We start from the raw sequence: 19,687 nt of genomic DNA on the forward strand, positions 1-19,687 counted from the left end.
CTAAAACTTAACTCTAAACCCCTTATGTCTGAAATTGCTTATTTTCTGTTATTATGTCTACTATAGAAATTCAGAAATTCATTTATCATGGTCGTCGGTTTCTGGAAACAATTAACCGCGATAAACGAAGGATAAAAAAACAAACATTTTGGAGACAGACGTTTACAATTTGCGGTTTAGTCGCATGTCTAGTGTTGAGCCGTTGCTGTACTGTGAGAGCTGATCTAAATTCAGACAAGTGCATCAGTTTGTACAGCAGGAGTATTTAAAAGTTAGAATGTAACTCAAGTAGTCTTATCTCAAATGTTTGACTTTTTTTTTTTTTTTTTTTTTTTTTTTTTACAAAAAGTTGTTGCAGTGGAAAGAAACCAAACGCCCTGGCATGGAATTGTCAATGCACCTTTTTGTCTTAAATATTTGGCTGAAATACATTATTTATCACCACTTGTCTTTCGTGTCTGAGCCTCACCTATCTCATTGCGAGGGGGAAGGTTCTGGTCCTCTTGGCTGGGGTACCTCTCTTTACGGTCCAGCAATAGAAAGTAGATCATCTTTTCTTGGTTGTCACTGCAGAGAGGACACATTAAAAAGGAGGTGGTCTAAACAGAACAATATTTAAAACAAAAACACCCAAGCCTTTTATAACAAGCTAAACACAACAATTAAAATAAAGTAGTGTGTAGTGTGTAGTAGTGTGCATTAGTGTTGCAGCTAGTCTGCAAGTGCCCAAATGCAAAACTATTAAAACTAATTTCTGATCCGAAAATCAAGATGCAAGATGAGTTTTGAAGATATTCATATGATGTTGTGCACCTAGTACAGGACAGAGATGTATCCAAAGTTTTGGCCAAAGTATGGATGAGTCTTTTTCAGTGAATCAGTAAGCCTGATATCTATTTCGCCTCTGGGCCAATTTTTGCAATGCAGAGCAGCCAGAGGTTGGCCTCCTGTAATAAAGGCAGACTGCAGAGCAGCAGGAGGCAAAGAGACAAGGACCTGCAGCTTCAGCTTAAATGAAGTAGGGGAAAGGAAAGCAGACAGCACATTTTCCCTGTGTCTTGCACTATTATTGGTCACTCCTGAGAGAAAGGATGGAGGATAGTGATGTTCTCTTGGTCAATTGTGTGAGGTGGGGCTAATATAAGCGTCCTTGGCATGTATTTTTGTTTACCTTAAAAAAACAAGCATTAGCAGATGAACACAAATAATGTGAAGCTCAAGGTTGTTCATGAGGCCTGCCTGGAACTCATAGGAGAGGAGTATCCGGTGGGAAAAGGTATAAGCGCTGTGTGATAACTGCAAAGTGATCCATGGATTCTGACATCTAAAGTGACAGCCGCGCAAGATTTCATAAAAGCGAAAAAGAAACCATAGCTGTCGGTGTAGATCACTTTTTATTGTTTCCCATTTCATCATTCCCTTTTACTTTTTTCATCTTCTATTTCTCTCTGCCCCTTTCTTTTCTCCACAAAGCCCCTGTTAAGGTTTCCCAGTGCACTCACTCATCTGAAAGCAGGTCTTTCAGCAGCTTGTTCTTGTCTCTGAAGCAGCCCAGAGAGTGCATGCTGTCCAGGACGTCTGGGTCGATGTCATCTGCAGACGGGAGGCTGCGGATGGTCACCTTCCTTGGTGCAGGCTGCTCGGGCTCCGGCTCGTTCTTCCCCCCTCTGGGAAGGCAACACATGAAGACACAATGAGGTGATATCGCACAATCCTATCTGGCAGTGACTGTCCAATACTGTCTTTGCCAATATCAAATAATGGATGAACAGAAATAATCCAATAAATAATGACATTAACAGTACAGGCATTTATTTAATAGTGTAGAAATAGTTAAACAATACTAAGACGTGATAACACATTTAAGCATAGCTTTAAATGAATGATGACAGTCTTAAAACAAGGTGTGGCATGTTTCTTTCTAACATTCTTCATTGTTACACACGCGTACAGCAAAGTTAAGCTATGCTAAAAGTAAAATGTCCACACGCTACCTAAATGTAAGTAAAGACATGTACGTAGTGATGATGAAAATGCAAAACGCACCCCATTAACCCGGTTAATCATGTGATGCTCGCTGAACTGAAGACAGAATCTGCTGACCTGTCATCTACCCACTCCATCTTTGAATTGTAAAACCATATGAGCGTCTAAGTTCAGAGATTCTAATGTTTCAGTTCAACACAGGACGTTGGAGCTAAAATTAATTACCAGCCCATTTATTAGGCTCTCTTAATCTGTTCAGGATATAATAACATTATAGTAGCTAACATCATATTGTATAATGTGATCAACTATAATTGTATAATAGTGTGACCTTGACAAAAAGACACAGAATGACTCATCTTCCCACATTTCTTACATGAGGACACGTCATCCATCCATCCATCCATCTATTTTCTATGTCGCTTATCCTCATTAGGGTGGCAGGGGTATGCTGGAGCCTATCCCAGCTGACTTCCGGCGAGAGGCAGGGTACACCCTGGACTGGTCGCCAGTAAACCGCAGGGCACATATAGACAAATAATCATTCACACTCACATTCATACTTATGGACAATTTAGAGTCGCCAATTAACCTAACATGCATGTTTTTGGAATGTGGGAGGAAACCGGAGTACCCGGAGGAAACCCACGCATGGACGGGGAGAACATGAAAACTCCACACAGAGATGTCCAACAGAGATTTGAACCCAGGTCTTCCCAATCTCGGCCACCGTGCGGCGACACGTCATCATTATCCAAAAAATTGTAAAGGAAGTCTGTTTTTGTTTTGTTTTCAATTTATCCCGCCTTTAGTTCAGACCCTGGTTGGAACTGTTGATTCAGGCACTTCTCTCCCCATTCCTCTCTTGTCTCTTCTTGCTCGACTTAACAGATACTGTCTGATTGGATGAACTGTCTTTGACAGAGACAATAACTCACAATGAACGCACATTACTAGATATACCTGAAAATATGTTATTTCAAAAAGCTGAGAGAACAAGTGATATAAAAGTTAAACAAAGAGTGACCACCCCACCCGCACCCCCCACTCAAAGTGGTTTATCATGTGATAGCTCCCGTCAGGACAGCTGTGGAGAAGGAGGGAGTAAACACGGTAGGATACTTACATGTACCACGTGTGCTTCTGGATCTGTTCGAGCTGGAAAACAAAAAGAAAGACAGACTGCAGGTCAGAAATAAGGTTGAACGTTGAAAATTGAACGTATTTTAAAATAACCACATTGTATTTGATTCTTGAGCATCCAGACTAAATGATTGGGTGATTGCTGAGTAAATAATGGAAGAATACAGAATAGAGATGAATGCTGCATGGCCTCCATAATCTCAGTGAACTAAGAGAAATGTGATTGGGCCACAAAGACTGATTGAAATGTGGGAGGATAAAATGAGGCCCTCAAATATTAATAGTGCCAGAGGAAAAATAAAAAAATAAAAGGGTAAAGAGGGAGAAGTGTGGCATCAGTAGAAGAGAGAGAGAGAGAGAGAGAGAGACGATAACTCTAAAGCATAAACAGAATATTATCTGCTCCATACACACTGCTGACCCACACAAGCCCTCCAGGTCTAAAGGGAATCTCCACTTCTCATTCTCTTTGCAGCTCACATGCTTTCTCAACACAAGTTTAATGTGCTTGCTCGCCAACACTATCAACATAGCCTTTCGTCCAGGCTGACGTCCAGGTCTAGAGAGAAAGTGCCAGTTAAAGGCCGACAAAAAAAGATGTCTGTTCAAATGACTCTGCTGTGCTTCAACTGGCCATAGTGGCAAACAGGATCAATGTCTCTACTGGGACTTTCATTTGCTCCCGCTGCTGTTGAGGAAGCACGGGAGCCACACATAGCAGCTCTAATTATTGTCATTTATTCACAGGCAGTCTCTGGGCAGTGTGCCTCCATCAGTGGCTCAATGATTCCACCATCCCAAAGGAGATTTGCCTTCACGTAATATTGCTCCAACGGCAGAGCTTAGCAACTGTGGGTGGCTCCTGTCTGCTTCCACAGAGGTCACGCTCTTGATGGACATCGTGGCAATCTGATACCAGCCAGTATGTGACCTATTCTTTCACACTTTTATTAAAGGCCTGCAGACCAAGATGCAATATTACACCCAGACAGAAAGGCAGGATGGTATCGCATCCTTCCATCATTGAATGTGACAACAGCAATTACAGTCACTTTTAATGGAGGAATGTTCCTATGCTACAAGTGTATATTTATTTGGCTGCTTCGTATGATGCAAGGTGCTGATAAAGGTGTGTGTAGGTCTGTTATTACACACACTGCCTTATCTGTTCATTGAAAGAAAACAATTTCATACCATCAATCACGCTAACTATCAATGTGAACACAAGTGCTACTCACAGGAGGAGTAAAAGGGGAGCTGGAACCTAACCAGTTAAACCAGGATTTAATTTTTTTTTAAATGCACGAATAGTCTCCGTTATTAGGCAAGTATTGATCATCTGGACCAGACATTGTGGCTTGTGAAATGTTTCTACGAGATTTTGCATTTTTTTTCATTCACCCAGAAGAACATTTGAGGTCACTCATGTTGGACAAGAAGGCCTGATGGCTCACCATCTCCATTCTAGTTCATCCTAAAGACAGCAAGAGTTGGACGGCATTGAGATAAGTGCTCCACACCAAACTCATCCAATCATGTGTTTTAAGGACCCTGCTTTGTGCATTGGGGCACAGCCGTGTTGGGACAGAAAACAACATTCCCCAAACAAACACCAACAAGTTGGACGCATATGATTGTCTATAACTTCTTGGTAAATTAACAGATTGAGATTTGGGGGTAACTAAAATGTGGAGTCCAAATAGGAAACACAACAAGTACTTTTGCTATCAGTATGCTGTCAGCTGTATTGAACAAATGCACTTCAACTTTATTATCTGGGTTGTCATTCCCACTGCTCCTGGATTGGGCACAACAAAGCAGCCATAACACTTCATGTAGTTGGGCTATTTAACTTCTGCAAGGTCACAACATATCCCCAGAGCTGTTTGGACCTCTCCAGCACGGAAGTGACAGGGCAGGAGGGGGGACAGGTAGCATATTCTCTCACAGCAGCTCGGCCTATGTGCAGCACTTTGTAGAGGACAGTGCTGGAGGCTGGATGACATAACCAGATGACCTCAGGGTGACCTGTCCTTGTCAAGCGAAGGGAAGAGGAAATGAAGCATGGTGTGTCCCCGCAGCATACAAAAGAAGTGGAGCCTTTCTTGTTTGGATTTTACTTCCACTCGTGGCAACTGATCTTCGCTCGTCTCCTACAAATGAGCATATGTTCACTGTATATTTACACAGAATGTTTACATGCAACTGCCATGATGCTAAAGGTAAATGTCTTTCCTACTGCATTGAAATGCACATATATGTGAATGGAAGCTGCACAGAGTCGTATTAGTTTTCACTAAATTGGTTTGGGCATGCTTGATGCCAGTGTTTCCAGGAGGCTAGTGGCAATGTTGCTCCAGGTGGTGAAGATGGTTCACGGAGGGCATCCATTGTCTGGAACTGATGTCCGTTTTTGTACTTTTCCCTTGTCATCCGTCCCCAAATGTTTTCAGTTGGATTTAGTTCAGGGGAATGCGCAGGATGGTCCAGAAGAGTGACGTTATTCCTCTGGAAGAAGTCCTTTGTCAGGCGGGCATTGTGAACTGCAGCGTTGTCCTTGAAAAAAAAACAGTAATTTCCACACAGTAATGAAGGATGCCCCCTGCAACGCCTCCACAAAGCCAGTTGCCGTTAGACGCCCCTGCACAACCTGAAGCTCCATTGTTCCGTTGAAGGGAAAACCAGCCCCGATTGTGATGGCGCCCCCTCCGCTGTTCCATGTGGAAAACATCTCAGGTGGGATCTCCTTGTCATGCCAGTAACGTTGGAAGCCATCAGGACTGTCAAGGTTACATTTTCTCTCATCAGAGACTAAAACTTTCTTCCATCTTTCAATGTCCCATGTTTGGTGCTCTCGTGTAAATTCCAAACGGGCAATTTTGTGGCGCTGAAGGAGACGAGGCCTTTGTTCTTAAAACCTTTCTCTCGCAGATGCTCTCTGATGGTTATTGGACTGCACCAGTAACTACCTTAATTTGGGCCAAGGATGGTCCTGTGTCTTAACAGTCAGCCAATCGGAAATTGTTTTGGGTCAACCACTTGACTTTTTTTGTTCCATAAGCCTGAGGATCTTTGAGGAAGTTTAGCATTGGACTGTCTTACTGCATCCACCCTCATCAGAAATGGTGCACTGCGAGAGGCCTTGCTTATGCAGCTCATCAATCCGACTGAGAAGGTAAGCTTTTTTGCTTTTGCCATCAATACATCATGACAGCGTGAATACCTGACAGAAATTTTTACAAGCTCACTCCCGCGTATTCTTTTTACATTTTGAAGCTCTACTTAGAACCTCCTTAGGAGCAGACAAAATTCTTGCAATTTCTCAACTGGTCCTAAAATTTTGATCAGGAGTACAAGTATATACTGTATACTGAGAAGATCTAAGGTTGCATAAGGTTATCTAAACAATGCTACATTGCAATCTCTAGACATAACTTTACCCTGTCCAATTAGAGTGTGAAATTTTTTTTTGTTTGTTTTTTGTTTGGTATTTAGTCTTTTTAATTAACTGAGAAGGCTTTTGAAGAGTTGCATTATGCCCTGATGCATGATGTAGTGGTGTAAGTAAAAGTACGGATCACATTTGTGGACACAGTGGAAGACCTTACAGTCTTATTTAGAACTCTTTTTGGACACATTAAACTCATCTGCAGCATATAAAAATGTTATGATCCATGTTAGGCTGCATTGACATTCACGGTGCCCCAAAGTGGGAAGTCATAATAATCGGTGGAATTGTTGGCATTACTCAAACCAGTGGATGACACTGCATTGGGGCAAGGCAGTGTCCAACAAGATGACCCTGGTTTTGCTTTCTTTCTAATAAGCATTTTATACTTGACAACAGAAGAGTGGCTTGGTTGTAAAATTAATGCATTCAGATAAAGTTGTCTCATAATCACTTTCATTGCTGTTTGTGGAGCAATATCCTTCATCATGTGTCTGGATGACCTTTTTTAAACTCCTATGAGTTTTATGAATTCCGCTCAGCATCAGGTGAAATGACCTGTAATCACATGACTGGGAAAAAAAGAATCGAAGCAATTCTGTTGATATGCATTGTATCTGTTCGGTAGTTAAATTTGTATCCCAGTTGAGGAGTTGTATTGTTTTTGCTGCCACTGGATAAGGCATTCAAACACAATTAGTACAGTACAAGGTTTGAGAGAGTAGAGCAGGGGTGTCCAAAGTGCGGCCCACAGGTCATTTGCGGCACAAGGCTGTTTTTTACTGGCCCGCGGCACGTTCTCAAAATATAATTGAACAAGAAAAACAAAAAAAGAAAACAACAGCAAAAATGAAAAAATCAACAGTAATCTTAGAAGAATAAAGTCAAAATATTAAGGAAAAGGAGAGAGGAAAAAAAGAAGAACAAAAGAAAAAAGTTGTAATTTTACGAGAATGACATCAAAATATTATGAGGAAAAATAATGTCATTTTGGTAGCATAGAGTTGAAATATTAAAGAGAAAATGATTGTTGTTTTTCAAAAGTTGTAATATGACAAATAACAAACAAAACGGTTGCCATTGTGGAAAAAGTTATAATATTATGGGAATAAAGTCATAATATTACGAAAAGGACATTTCCAAGTACTTTAGAAACATTTAAAAAAAACCCAGCAAAAACAGCAAAAATATCAAAAATAGCGAAAAGGTTGAAATTCATACGAATAAAATGCTTTTCAAGCTTAGATTTTTTTTTCAGTTTTTTTAATTTGACAAAATATCGACGTGGCCCTTGCATTCTTTCATATTTCAATATGTGGCCCACACTGGAAAAAGTTTGGACACCCCTGGAGTAGAGCTATTTAGCTTATGCAGCACAGCCCTGCTTTTTGCAGGGGTTACGTTACGGAACCACGAGTGAATGACAAAAAGTGACTGTTGTAACTATTAGATTGTATCCCTCCCCGTCTCTCTTCAATATGCCTCACATACTTATTAAAGGTATTTTAAATTATGAACTGTATACTGTAGGTACTAACCACTGATAACCAACCACTGATAATATAAGATAATCAATGAACAGATGGTGTAGAAGTTATATATAAGTTTCACTTTCAACAATGGTGCGTTCAAGGACTCCCAAAAAAGTTTGAAATCTCAATGCTTAAAAAAAATATCAGTGAAGCATAAATACATAAACATGTGAAAATTGTGGGCTTTTTAAAACTGTGGCACATGTATGCTGTACAGTAGATTTGACCTGTACAGTATTATCATGTATTTATAAATTATTACCAACTTAGGGTGAATGAAATGCCTATTTTCAGAGAATTTAAAAAAAAAAAGAAAAATCTGCAAATTGGCTGACTCACAAATGCCTGTGACTCTACAGAGTTGGTACAACAATGCCACTGGCTCCAAGATAAACAGCATGAAAAAGCATAGTCTCCTTTACTTACTGTTAGTCTTTTGGAGGCATCTACTTCTATCATGCCCCGCAGGAGGTTCTGACAGTCTGGAGGGATGAAGTGGGGCATGTGAAACACTCCTAACTTCACTTTCTCCAGCAGATTCCTCAGGTTGTCGTCATCAAACGGCAGAGCACCCTGGAGGGAGACAGAGAAGCGAGAAATCAGAGTAAAATAATCAAGTTCACACTTAATGGCAGCTTTAAGTGCAAAAAAATAAGGAAGATATCAGAAAAAGTAATATCAATGCCTAACAAGGCTGGCTGTGAGAAACAAAACAGTATTTGCCTTTGAATACTACGTAATTTAACAAACACGCCCGCTTGCTCACTCAGCTTCTTCAATTCACCAATTAGAGCAATCTCCCCTCAGCAATGGCGCAAAATAAATAATACACAGCAGTAAGATGAAAACAAGGGCATTTCTAATAATTACCCCACTTTGGCATTTATGATGTTCATTTAGCATTATCAGAGCCATTCATCAGAGCGAGCTGACACCTCACAGATGCGGCTGCATGATGAATGACAACCTCCAACGGGTGTTGGGATTGGGGGGGATGGGTGAAAGAGTGAGGAAGACAGAATGAAACAAGAAATGTTGGAGGGCGTGCTTTTGTAAGCGATGATCTGAGCTGGGCCTAACGACTGTAGAGTATCTGCGTCACCCACATGCACATGAATTTCTTTCTTGCAGCCTGAAAAGATGAAAGTAAGACAGCGAGACGGGAGAAAAACTTGACAATGTTAAATTCTATAAGCTTAATGCAGCACAGGGGTAGATGACACACACACACACACATAAATGTAAGAAAAGAAAGCCAAAAAACAAAGACATACACACAGGCCTGTGGCTAAAGTCGCTCTATCAGTGACGGTATTCATTTTGAGCAGCCTCCTACCAGTTTGACTGTTTAAATTATTCATGAAGCAGGGGTGTGCGCAGGAACTACAATACAGCTGTTGATGAAACACAACTGCAGTGGACAAAAAGACACCATTACGGATCCTATAATGTGTGTGTGGATGCAAACTCAGCTTGGGAGTGCTGCAGGAACGTGCATTTAACTCACTAACCTATGAGTTGGTGTTTAAGGCTCACACGCCTTCTATTACACTGAGGTCAAGCTCAATAAAGCGTAGCATGGCTGTGCTGTCACACACCCTATTACAGTTTATTGTCCCAAACGTTGCATCTGGCCAGAAAAGAACAAGATGACACACTTACCACCAATAGGGCGAAAAGAATGACCCCACAGCTCCAGACGTCCGCTTTCCTCCCGTCATACTTCTCCCCCTGTGGACGAGAGTGTTAATGTTAGGATTAGTAAAACAAGACTGAGGCCTGGAGAGAAGCCTAGTAAAAGAGCATATGATGTACGGCATAAAGCGGAAAAACACTATCAAAGGGGACAGATTATTCACATTTATAGCTCTGTGTTTTTATTCTGGGACTCTACTGTAATAGCTCTGCATGATCCATGGCTCCTAAAAGCCCACTTTATTTGGAATGGCCAAGCTGCCTGGAGCAGCATATATTATGAGGCGACATAAGTGAAATTGCAGAAGGTTGTTGTTGAAAACGATCTAAAACAGAACTTTTCAAACTCATTCCGCTTGAGATTCCGCGAGATCACAATTCTTCCACAGAATAACAAAAAAACCCCAACAACACCAAAAACACACACACACACAATAGACGGGAGCGTATTACAACATGAATCACTCGTGTGCCTGCTTGACAACCCATATAGGAATATTGCGACCTAACTGGTTGAGAAAGCCGATACAGCAGCGTGGCTTGGGAGCTATTTTCGGCAAGCAACTCATTATTATTACAAATATAGAATTAATTTCTTATTGATGATATGTATTACAGTATTAGATCCCTGATGGTGTAATGGTACATGCGTCTGCTTTTCATGGCAGAGGGCATGGGTTCAATTCTCAGCCAGACTGTGACAAAACGGTCGCATTTTCCTACAAAAATTTGAGACATTGCCAGCAAATTTTGTGTGCAACCAGCTATAGCTACGCCGCCCGTATTGGGTTTACAAGGGACGCACTTTGTCGCTTAATTACTGTGAGAATGAAAAATGGTCTGTAAAATGTGGAGCCAAATGACGACTGCTTGTCACAGTCTAAGCCTATTGATGCCAGCGTGTGTCGTTCGACCTTTCTGACATCTTTGTTTACACACTTTGCCTGGCTGTGCGCTGCATCACTGTCGGCAGCTAGCTAACTAGTTATTTTTCTGCCTGGCCTCCGGTCTTCGGACTCCAGATGTGACTGTTTTTTTCCCCCAGTGAAATTTTATCTTTAAAACATAGAAGCAATGTGGTTAGGTTGCAGCTCGTTTTTGTCCCACGGGGAACCTACAAGTGGCTATCACGTTTATGTGGTACGTGCTAACCTGTGACTTGCGGTGAGGTTCATGGCTGGTGAGGCACTGACTCCTTTTTTAACATTTATTTTTATTACTTATTTTTTATTTTTATTATTACACCCTGTCTGTACAAAATAACACCTTAAAGAGACATAAGACAGTCAAAAATGATCATTTTAACTACAACAAAGCATGGTGGGAAACACGTAATCTGCCCATTCCACAACTGCAAACTCTGCCGGGTTACACATCTCGTGGACTGTGATGTTTTTGTGTTGATATAAACTTCGGTAGCTTTTGCTCCGAACTTCAGAGAAAAACGAAGAGGTGCTTGAGCAACAATCACTTTATTGAAACAAACAACCACGCCAACACAACCATAGTGGTATATGTTTGGATTCAGCATTTGATGATACTGGTAATAATTAAGCTCTTAGGTGTGATGGCAGGCTGGTGGTTTGTGGCCTACAGTAAATATTGAAGAAGGAATAAATAATTGTGGCATAATATGACTGTTGAAACCACGTGATGTGATTTAATTAACAGAAACAGGGTGGTTAGAGAAAACGTTTGCCATTTATTGATCAAGTATTCATCAGTAATACAATGAAAATGAGAGGAAGTGTGAATATTTACTTTGCAAGTCACACCCCTACAGTCTCTGCTTGCGCTCCTAAAATTTTAAGTTCGGGGCCACTGTCTGTACGTCTGTTCAGATGCGTTAGCATAAACTGACCTACAATTACTTTTTTAAACCATCTTTAATGTACAAAATGTATCTCAGTGGACCGCGACATCCTTCACTTCTTCTCTATGCGGTCCTCGGTGGACAAAGCTTGGTCACACCTGGCATACAGCATAACGATTGTGTTCACTGTGGCTATTTGTTTTCTATTTTGGTCACATGTATTACTGTTTATTAATTGGTATAACCCCTGGAGGTGAAACATGTCGCTTTCAAGGTGGTCCTACTACGGGCATACCCATTAGGTTAATAAGTGGTGCTATAGCAGAAAACAATGAAAAGCATGTACAGGTAATTTCAATAAGCAAGAGGCAGAAAATGAGAAGCTAACTAAGGTAACTCACCCTGATGACCTCTGGACAGGCGTAATGTGGAGAGCTGTTGGGGTGGCAGAAAATCACAGAATGAATGTGTCAAGTTAGAGAGTCAGATGGAGAAGAAAACTTTGAAGACATTTGCATTCCTTTCCCGACACCTGCTCCTGCAGCTGCACAGCATCGTGACTTAGCTTTATCAAGTCATGACGCATTATAGCGGCCTACGCATAAAACTGTGGAAAGAACAATTTGCACAGGCAATAAAGGTCCTAAGTGAACGTGGATCAGATGTGCCACAGGAAGTTTGGACCGTCCTGAGGGTGTTTGTATTCAGATGTCCTCCTGCTCGCTCCACCAAGGGCAACCTCTTGCAGCAGACAGTAAGCAGACCTACTAATCTTTACAGCACCTGGATGTGCTGACAGTAAAGCCAATGATTGACACATCAATATTGTGTTCAGATTTATCGAGCTCCCTAGCAGAGGTTGCTTCACAGGTGAGTGGAGTGGTAGTTGTGTCACTTGCAATGTTACGCATAACATAGGTAAAATCTACAGGAAATAAGCATTTATTATTTGTAAAGGCTTCATTTTTACAGCTCTTGTATTGGATCGAATTAGATTGGGCTCTGATGTTACTACTCTATATCACCTATAATATTTGCATGTGTCTTTTTTTCTTTTGTTAGACCTCCCATAAAGACAAAGAACGCAGCCGTCTCCTCAGCGTCCACTTCCTTCAGTATTAACAGCAATAATGAGAGTCTGACATCTGTATACATAGCGTCCATTAGACGGTCTGTTCGTGTGTGTTTACCGACGTCCCAGCTCCCTCAGAATACCGGCCCATTACAAGCACTGCTACCACGTCAGTGAGGAAGTTCATACGTGAGCAGTTACAAATTATGCCTTCCTGATTGGGAGCGTCATGGTGCATTATGCAAATGAGTGGAGGGGAAAAAAAAATCGAGCCTGAAATGGCAAAAACACATACTAAACCATAACAGAAATGATATAAATAAACTCTCTATAATTAGCAATTCTTTAGTGCTTTGTTAGGCGTGTGACATGCAATACATACAGCGGAGTAGGTATGTCATTTCTCCTCGGGCACAGAAAGTATTTCAATAAAATTTCAAAAAAGTTGTTGGCAAAGGACAAAGAATGCACATCATTATAAGGGCTTTTTTCTTCTCGCAGGCGGGTCACAACATTAGGCACACCTCCACAATCTAATCATATTCTATACAAGAGCGGACCTGGTCTCAGTGTCATTCAGCACAGTCCAACAAACACATTCATACATACAGAACATTGAATTGGATCATGTCAGATTGTTTAGTTCTATCTAATTAAGTGTATGCTGCAAAGATTACTGACATATTTGTCCGGTCAATAATCAATTATTTCCACTCATCAAGGGAGGAGATCTGCTAGGTAGCTTCATGTAATAGCCTCGTTTAATTGATTTTTTTTAAATTATATCATGATAAAAAAGTCTTGCTGCTCTTAAGGTTTTACATTATCATCATGACATTAAAGATACATATTTAACAGAACTAGAAGACACTCCTTGTCCAGAGTGAAAATATATCAAAATAAACACTTCTGAATGATTTTTGACTTCATATTTCTTGTTGCAAACTGTACACAAGTAGACACAAATGAACGTTAACATAAAGCTGACATGCGCTTCATTTGTGAAAATTCATTTTCCCCTCCAATGTGTGCAGCTCCTCCATGCATACATGCTCCATGCTAATTTCCCTTCACCATTTAGTGCAACCAAACAAACAGCAAGCACTGATGAAATCCCAGCCAGTCATGTGCCGAAGGACAGAGAACATGTGCATGTCTTAAATGCATATACAGCCATGGAAAACAATATTAGAGCACCCTTGTTTCTTCAGTTTCTTGTTCATTTTAAGGCCTGATACAACTAAAGGTACCTTTGTTTGGAGAAATATAACAATGACAACAAAAATAGCTCATAAGACTTACATTTTTAAGAGTTACAGCTGTTCATATAAGAACTGAAGTGATTTTGGTTATCACCCATGTAACCATGGAAGTTGCTGGATATCAGCTCTTAAATTAAACTCTAATGAGCTATATTTCTTATCATCATTATATATGTCCACACAAACGTGCCTTTAGTTGTACCACACATTAAAATGGATCAATAAACTGAAGAAACAAGGGTGGTCTAATCAGTTTTTCCATGGCTGTATGTATTGTACGGTCATGCCAATGCCGCCGCTTTGTCTACGTTAACGCAGATGCACTGAGACTCCCCCAAATCTACCTGGTGCCAGTATCGTCGGCTCCATTACCCACGGCAAAAAGAATAAATTTGTGTCTGATTGCTGAGTAGCGATGGGGGCAGATAAATGTGTTTAATTAAAAACTGTCATGTCTGCACATAGACACGAGACAGTCAAGGGAGAAGGGGCCATCAATAAATGGGCGTGAAACCTACGGAACATCTGCATGTAGCCAGACAGATGGTGCTGGCGGACGTACATTTAAAATGAAAATACAGAGTGCACTGCTGCGATGGGGCACTTGTGTGTACTTTTCGTGGGTATGCCTCCCTGCATTCCTACTTGTGACAAGCAGTATGTGCACGAGGCATTGATAGTTGATGATATTTTGTAGGAATGAATACCGTAGCTAACTTCATGTCACTTTTGTTGGTGTGCCCTTTCGAGGAAAAGGACACACTTCTGAAAGGCATGCACACATTTCTCTCCTTGCCCCATCTGAGTCATGAGGAGTTATGCAACAACTATGCCAGTATGTGCACACACATTTATATTTATTTGAGCGTGTTGTGACGGCACAGTGGGAGGTGCTCCAAATGACCATAAATAGACATGTTTGACATTAGAGGATGAACGAAGCCTTGTCAGCACTTTTTGTGCATGCCTGTTCTCTGAAGTGCGTGTTATTTGAGTGTGTCTACTTTCAGTTGGAGTTATAATCGCTCCGGAATTAGGTCTGAGTTTGGGACAGATGCCACAGGGCTTGCATGCTTGGTGTCATGTGATGTCACCACGAAGTAAATGTGGAAAAACAGGCCGCACAAAACGTAACAATTTGCCATGGCCATGTACGTGGTCACGCAAGAAGTCAGTTCTTTGCGTGAGACCTCACAAGAATTCACTTCAACAAGGATTGGGGGATTTAACTATGAATGTTTTGCTTTCTCTTTGGCTTTTTTGTGTCACTTATTCCAAAAGCAGAACTAGCCTCAATAAGGGATGTCAAGAGAAGAAGAAGAAGAGAAGAAGAAAACAAAAGAAGTTTACTAGGAGGTACGACGGTAGACTGATGTCTGTAGCAATGTCTCCATTAGTGAAGGTAGTGTTTTATTGCTGAGATTTCCTTTTTTTACACTTTTACGAATAAAATAAAGTAGGCGAGGGAATCTCAGGGTACCTCACGATACGACGCGGTTTGCAAAAAAAACAAAAAATACATTTCATAGTATCTATTGAAAACATTTAACCGATGTACAAACAGCGGTGGTGCAAACACTACTGCATTTTAGTTCAACAGAACATCGGAAAGTTAATTATCGGGATTGTTCACCATATCAATATTTTGTCACATTCCTATTATAAAGTGAGATGTAAGACACGACAACCGTTACACTATGCCTTGGGCATTTGTCTACGTTAAGTGCTACATTTTTGTTTCATTTTAATTTAATTACTAAGAGGGTTAACTTGTTTTTGCACATGACTGTTAAATTGTTGGCATATTTGACCCGACAGCAAATTATTTCGATATACAGTGTATTCGGCGGTCGACCAGCGTCCTGGAATAGCTTGTGCTTGACCTTAGAGGTATACAGTACAGTGATCCCTCGTTTATCGCGGTCAATTGGTTCCAGACACGACCGAACAAAAATCCGCCAAGTAGGATTCGTTCTTTACAAATCAAATATTTTCGTAGTTAGAACACAGAAAACCTGTTTATGGCCTTCTAAATACAATTATTAACATTATTAGAGTCCTCTAGACATGAAATATCACCCCACAGTCATTTATACACTTGTATTACCCCATATAATAGACATAATCAAAGAAAAGAAGCCATTTAAGACATAAAAATGAAGTGTGTGTTGAAATAAATGAGTTCTGGATGTGTGGAGGACAGGAAGTGACATCGGGGGTTCACAGTTGAGTTTAGTTTGGAGTGGATTACGGCTGCAACAGTATTATGAATATTATTAGTATCATTCTTCCTATTATTATTATTATTATATTATGTTATTATTATTGTGCCTGTTCCGAGAGATAATTCAAACCTGAAATAAAAGCCTGTTGTTCCAGTGATCAAGTCTGGTACTTGAGTCTTGGCGAATATTACTGACTCTACAGTACAGACACCTTGTGACCAATGTCAAATATTACATAGCATCACGTCTTTGAATGCATCTTCTGAATGCCTTATACTGTATTTGTATTTGAGTTCATCTAGCCATTGTGATGCTTGAAAATGCTTAATTTGGGTAAAAAAATTGCTTGACTACTAATAGGCCATATCAACCGTGAAACAGCATGATTTATTAATTAATATATTTAAAAAAATGACAGTGAAATTCGAGGCTGTGTTTTATTTATCATTCCTGTTTTCGCATATAAACCATAAATGGGGAAAACATACATATTGCTCCAAATTCAAAAACAAATGATCTTGCCTCAGCTCCAGCTGAGCTGTTCTCACGTTAATGATGACTCCATTGTAGCCCTGTTGTGTGCTAACGTGAAAGTTTCATCAGCATCAAGTGTTCAGATCCGTTTTTGGACCTGTCTGACCCTGCACGATGTTCACTGCACTTTAGGGTTCAATAAAATGTGCGTGGAGTCCTCCCACTTTAAAGTGACTTTTCCACTTCATTGCGGTCATTGTGGGAATGATGGGCCCAGCATGGTCATGACTAGCGCATCATAAAACCCAGCATCTGATGTGAAGAGAGAGTAATGTGTGGCCATGGCCCTGGCCCTGCTCGCAGCCATGGCACACTGCGAGAGAGACACCGTCTGTCCATCCTTAAACGCCCAACCCAACATCACATCAGAACGTGGAACCAATGTATGGGCATCTCCCTCCATCTGTTATTTGTTTGTGCCCTCACCAAATGTCAAGGTTAGGGGAAGCACAATTCATTTCAAAGCATGCATACTAATACGTTGCACATTACTCACCCGCAGCTGGTTTCCAACAGGCTGTCTCCGACCTGAAGAGAGGCCATGCCGAAATCTGCTATCCTGATGTTGTTCTTTTCATCGAGCAGCAGGTTCTCTGGCTTTAGGTCCCTGTGGCTGGAAGCAAGCAAGCAAGCCGCACGTACAAGTTAATGAGACATGAATGCACTTCTCATGTGTGCTATTACAAACTAGATGAAGGTGAAGCAACAAATTTGGTCGATCAAACACCTGAGGGTCAAGCGCCAATCCACGTTCATTCTTGCAACTCAGCACCTTCATTCTTTGGCGAGTGGCCCCCCGCTTGTAGCACCACCTCGACCTTTCATCTAACAAACTCATGCAGAAACCAGAGGCTCCCACCTCAGTGCTGAAATGCTACAAGGTATGACAGCCCCCTGCTGTGCCCTTTTCTTCTTCCATTTTCCTTCCTCTCCTCCCCTAATGCCATTCCTCTCATCTCGCAGACAGCCACCGGTTAGGGAGCCAGCCCCAGACGGGGAGTTCATTAGCTGCCATTCATTACCACTAAACGCAGCAAGGGGCATACTTCCTTTTAAAGAGACCACTAGAAGGAATATCCAACATAATGAAAAATATAAATGTCATACGTTCCAACGTCCATTCTTCATAGAAGGTCAGTAGTCTAGAGATATTGAATATTGAGGTGAAGGGTGTTGTTTTAGTAGGTAAGTCACCATCCTACACGGTACTGTATCGGTTTGAATTGCTGTACTTACCTAGAGGATGACACAAGAACAGAATGCTTAGAAATATTTAGTATCAAACAGATGGTACAATGTTAGATTATATTAAATAAACACCAATACACACATATGAAGTGAAAATTAGGTCAACATATAATTGTAAGGGGCCGCACGGTGGCCTAATGGTTAGCATTTTGGCCACACAGTCAAGAGATCGGGAAGATCTAGGTCCGAATCTCCGTTGGGCATCTCTGTGTGGAGTTTGCATGTTCTCCCGTGCGTGCGTGCAAAAACATGCATGTTAGGTTAATTGGCGACTTTAAATTATCCATAGGTGTGAATGTGAGTGTGAATGGTTGTTTGCCTATATGTGCCCTGAATGGTTGTTTGCCTATATGTGCCCTCCGATTGGCTGGCGACCAGTCCAGGATTGTACCCCGCCTCTAGCCCAAAGTCAGCTGGGATAGGCTCCAGCATACCCGCGACCCTAGTGAGGATAAGCGGCATAGAAAATGGATGGATGGATATAATTGTAAATCAAACCACATTCTGCATGAGTGTAGAATTGTATAACACACAATAACCATTTATTATTTTGCTGTCCTGTCTATTTGTTATACAAAAAAATATATTTGTTAGAAAACTTTTTTTCCCTCCCTGAGGCTAAAGCACTTGCACAATTATACCGTGACTTCCGTAAAATATTCACACCGCTTCATTTTTTCCCACATTTTTGTTGTGACAACCTTATTCCAAAATGGAATTAACTAATTTCTTGCCACGTACCCTACTTTGGAAACCTCGGCCTTAGTTCACAGTCTGCCCTGTTCTCACGATACGGCTTTTCTCCAAACGAGAAATCTTGTGATGTTTTACTTCCTACTTCCTTACATTATCAATTCATAGCTGCATGTCGAATTTTCTTGGTTTAAGAACGCCGCATGCAAGCTGTCACAAAGCAACTTTAAAATAATGACTTACGAGGGGGAACATCTGTACACATTTAGCCTTTGCAGAGAGTGCCACATCACAATGGACAGTTAACTTATGTGACATTCGCTGCAGCTTGTTTAGTATCCTGAGGGGTTAGCTGTCAGTTGGTTTAGTATCACGGCGGTACTCTATGTGATCTCTATTGTAATTGAAATAATTCTCAGATAGCATCAAAAAACATCCATTTTTCAGGACTATCTGCTTATTTAGACCTTGGCTGAGTTGTTTTTCCTTTCACTTTTGAAAATGATTTGTATTTCTTCCAGAGTCGTTTTCCTGCTTTCACTTAGAACAGCCTCGATCATTTTATTGCACAAAAAAGGTCACATATGCTCTAGTTTCGTTTAAAACACTTCAGTACTGTTTAGTACTAATTAAGAAACATGTAATCAAATGTGAACATCTGAGCACTTTCTGACCATCACAACAAGATTGAAAACTTGAAAACTGTATTGTAATCCCAAAGACCCACAAACGCAGCCTAATGATGATGTGAGCACAGGCTAATCACATGCAAAACACAAAAACACGGACCTCCAGAGATGAATCCAAACAAGCAACAAGGCACCAATGAATTAATTTACTGCCGGTTTCAGGGGACATAGTGCATCTGGAGAGGTGCTGAATTATTGGTTGGCAGGTCTCTATAATGTCTCCATAATGGGACATCAACGGCCCTAAGGAAACAAATTGGCTGCCCCTTCATCCTACAATCTTGCTCAAACAGCAGGCTTTGCACAAACATTTCTCCCACATTCGCTATGTAAAACTAAAGCATCAC

At 40.9% G+C, this 19,687-nt stretch overlaps 1 protein-coding gene across 9 annotated transcripts in view; it reads right to left on the minus strand.

Annotated features, from left to right (window-relative positions):
* brsk2a (BR serine/threonine kinase 2a) overlaps positions 1–19,687 on the minus strand; it is a 196,071-nt gene that overhangs the window by 23,420 nt on the left and 152,964 nt on the right. For all 9 annotated transcript variants that reach the window (XM_054777190.1, XM_054777189.1, XM_054777183.1 and 6 more), the window contains exons 5-11: positions 17,207–17,323; positions 12,019–12,052; positions 9,772–9,840; positions 8,536–8,682; positions 3,113–3,144; positions 1,503–1,667; positions 470–567 (exon numbers count right to left, since the gene is read on the minus strand). In XM_054777190.1, the coding sequence (XP_054633165.1) occupies positions 470–567; positions 1,503–1,667; positions 3,113–3,144; positions 8,536–8,682; positions 9,772–9,840; positions 12,019–12,052; positions 17,207–17,323 (662 nt within the window). The remainder of the gene's footprint in view (positions 1–469; positions 568–1,502; positions 1,668–3,112; positions 3,145–8,535; positions 8,683–9,771; positions 9,841–12,018; positions 12,053–17,206; positions 17,324–19,687) is intronic.

The sequence above is a fragment of the Dunckerocampus dactyliophorus genome, chromosome 5 (genome assembly GCF_027744805.1).
Source record: "Dunckerocampus dactyliophorus isolate RoL2022-P2 chromosome 5, RoL_Ddac_1.1, whole genome shotgun sequence".
Classification (NCBI taxonomy): domain Eukaryota; kingdom Metazoa; phylum Chordata; class Actinopteri; order Syngnathiformes; family Syngnathidae; genus Dunckerocampus; species Dunckerocampus dactyliophorus.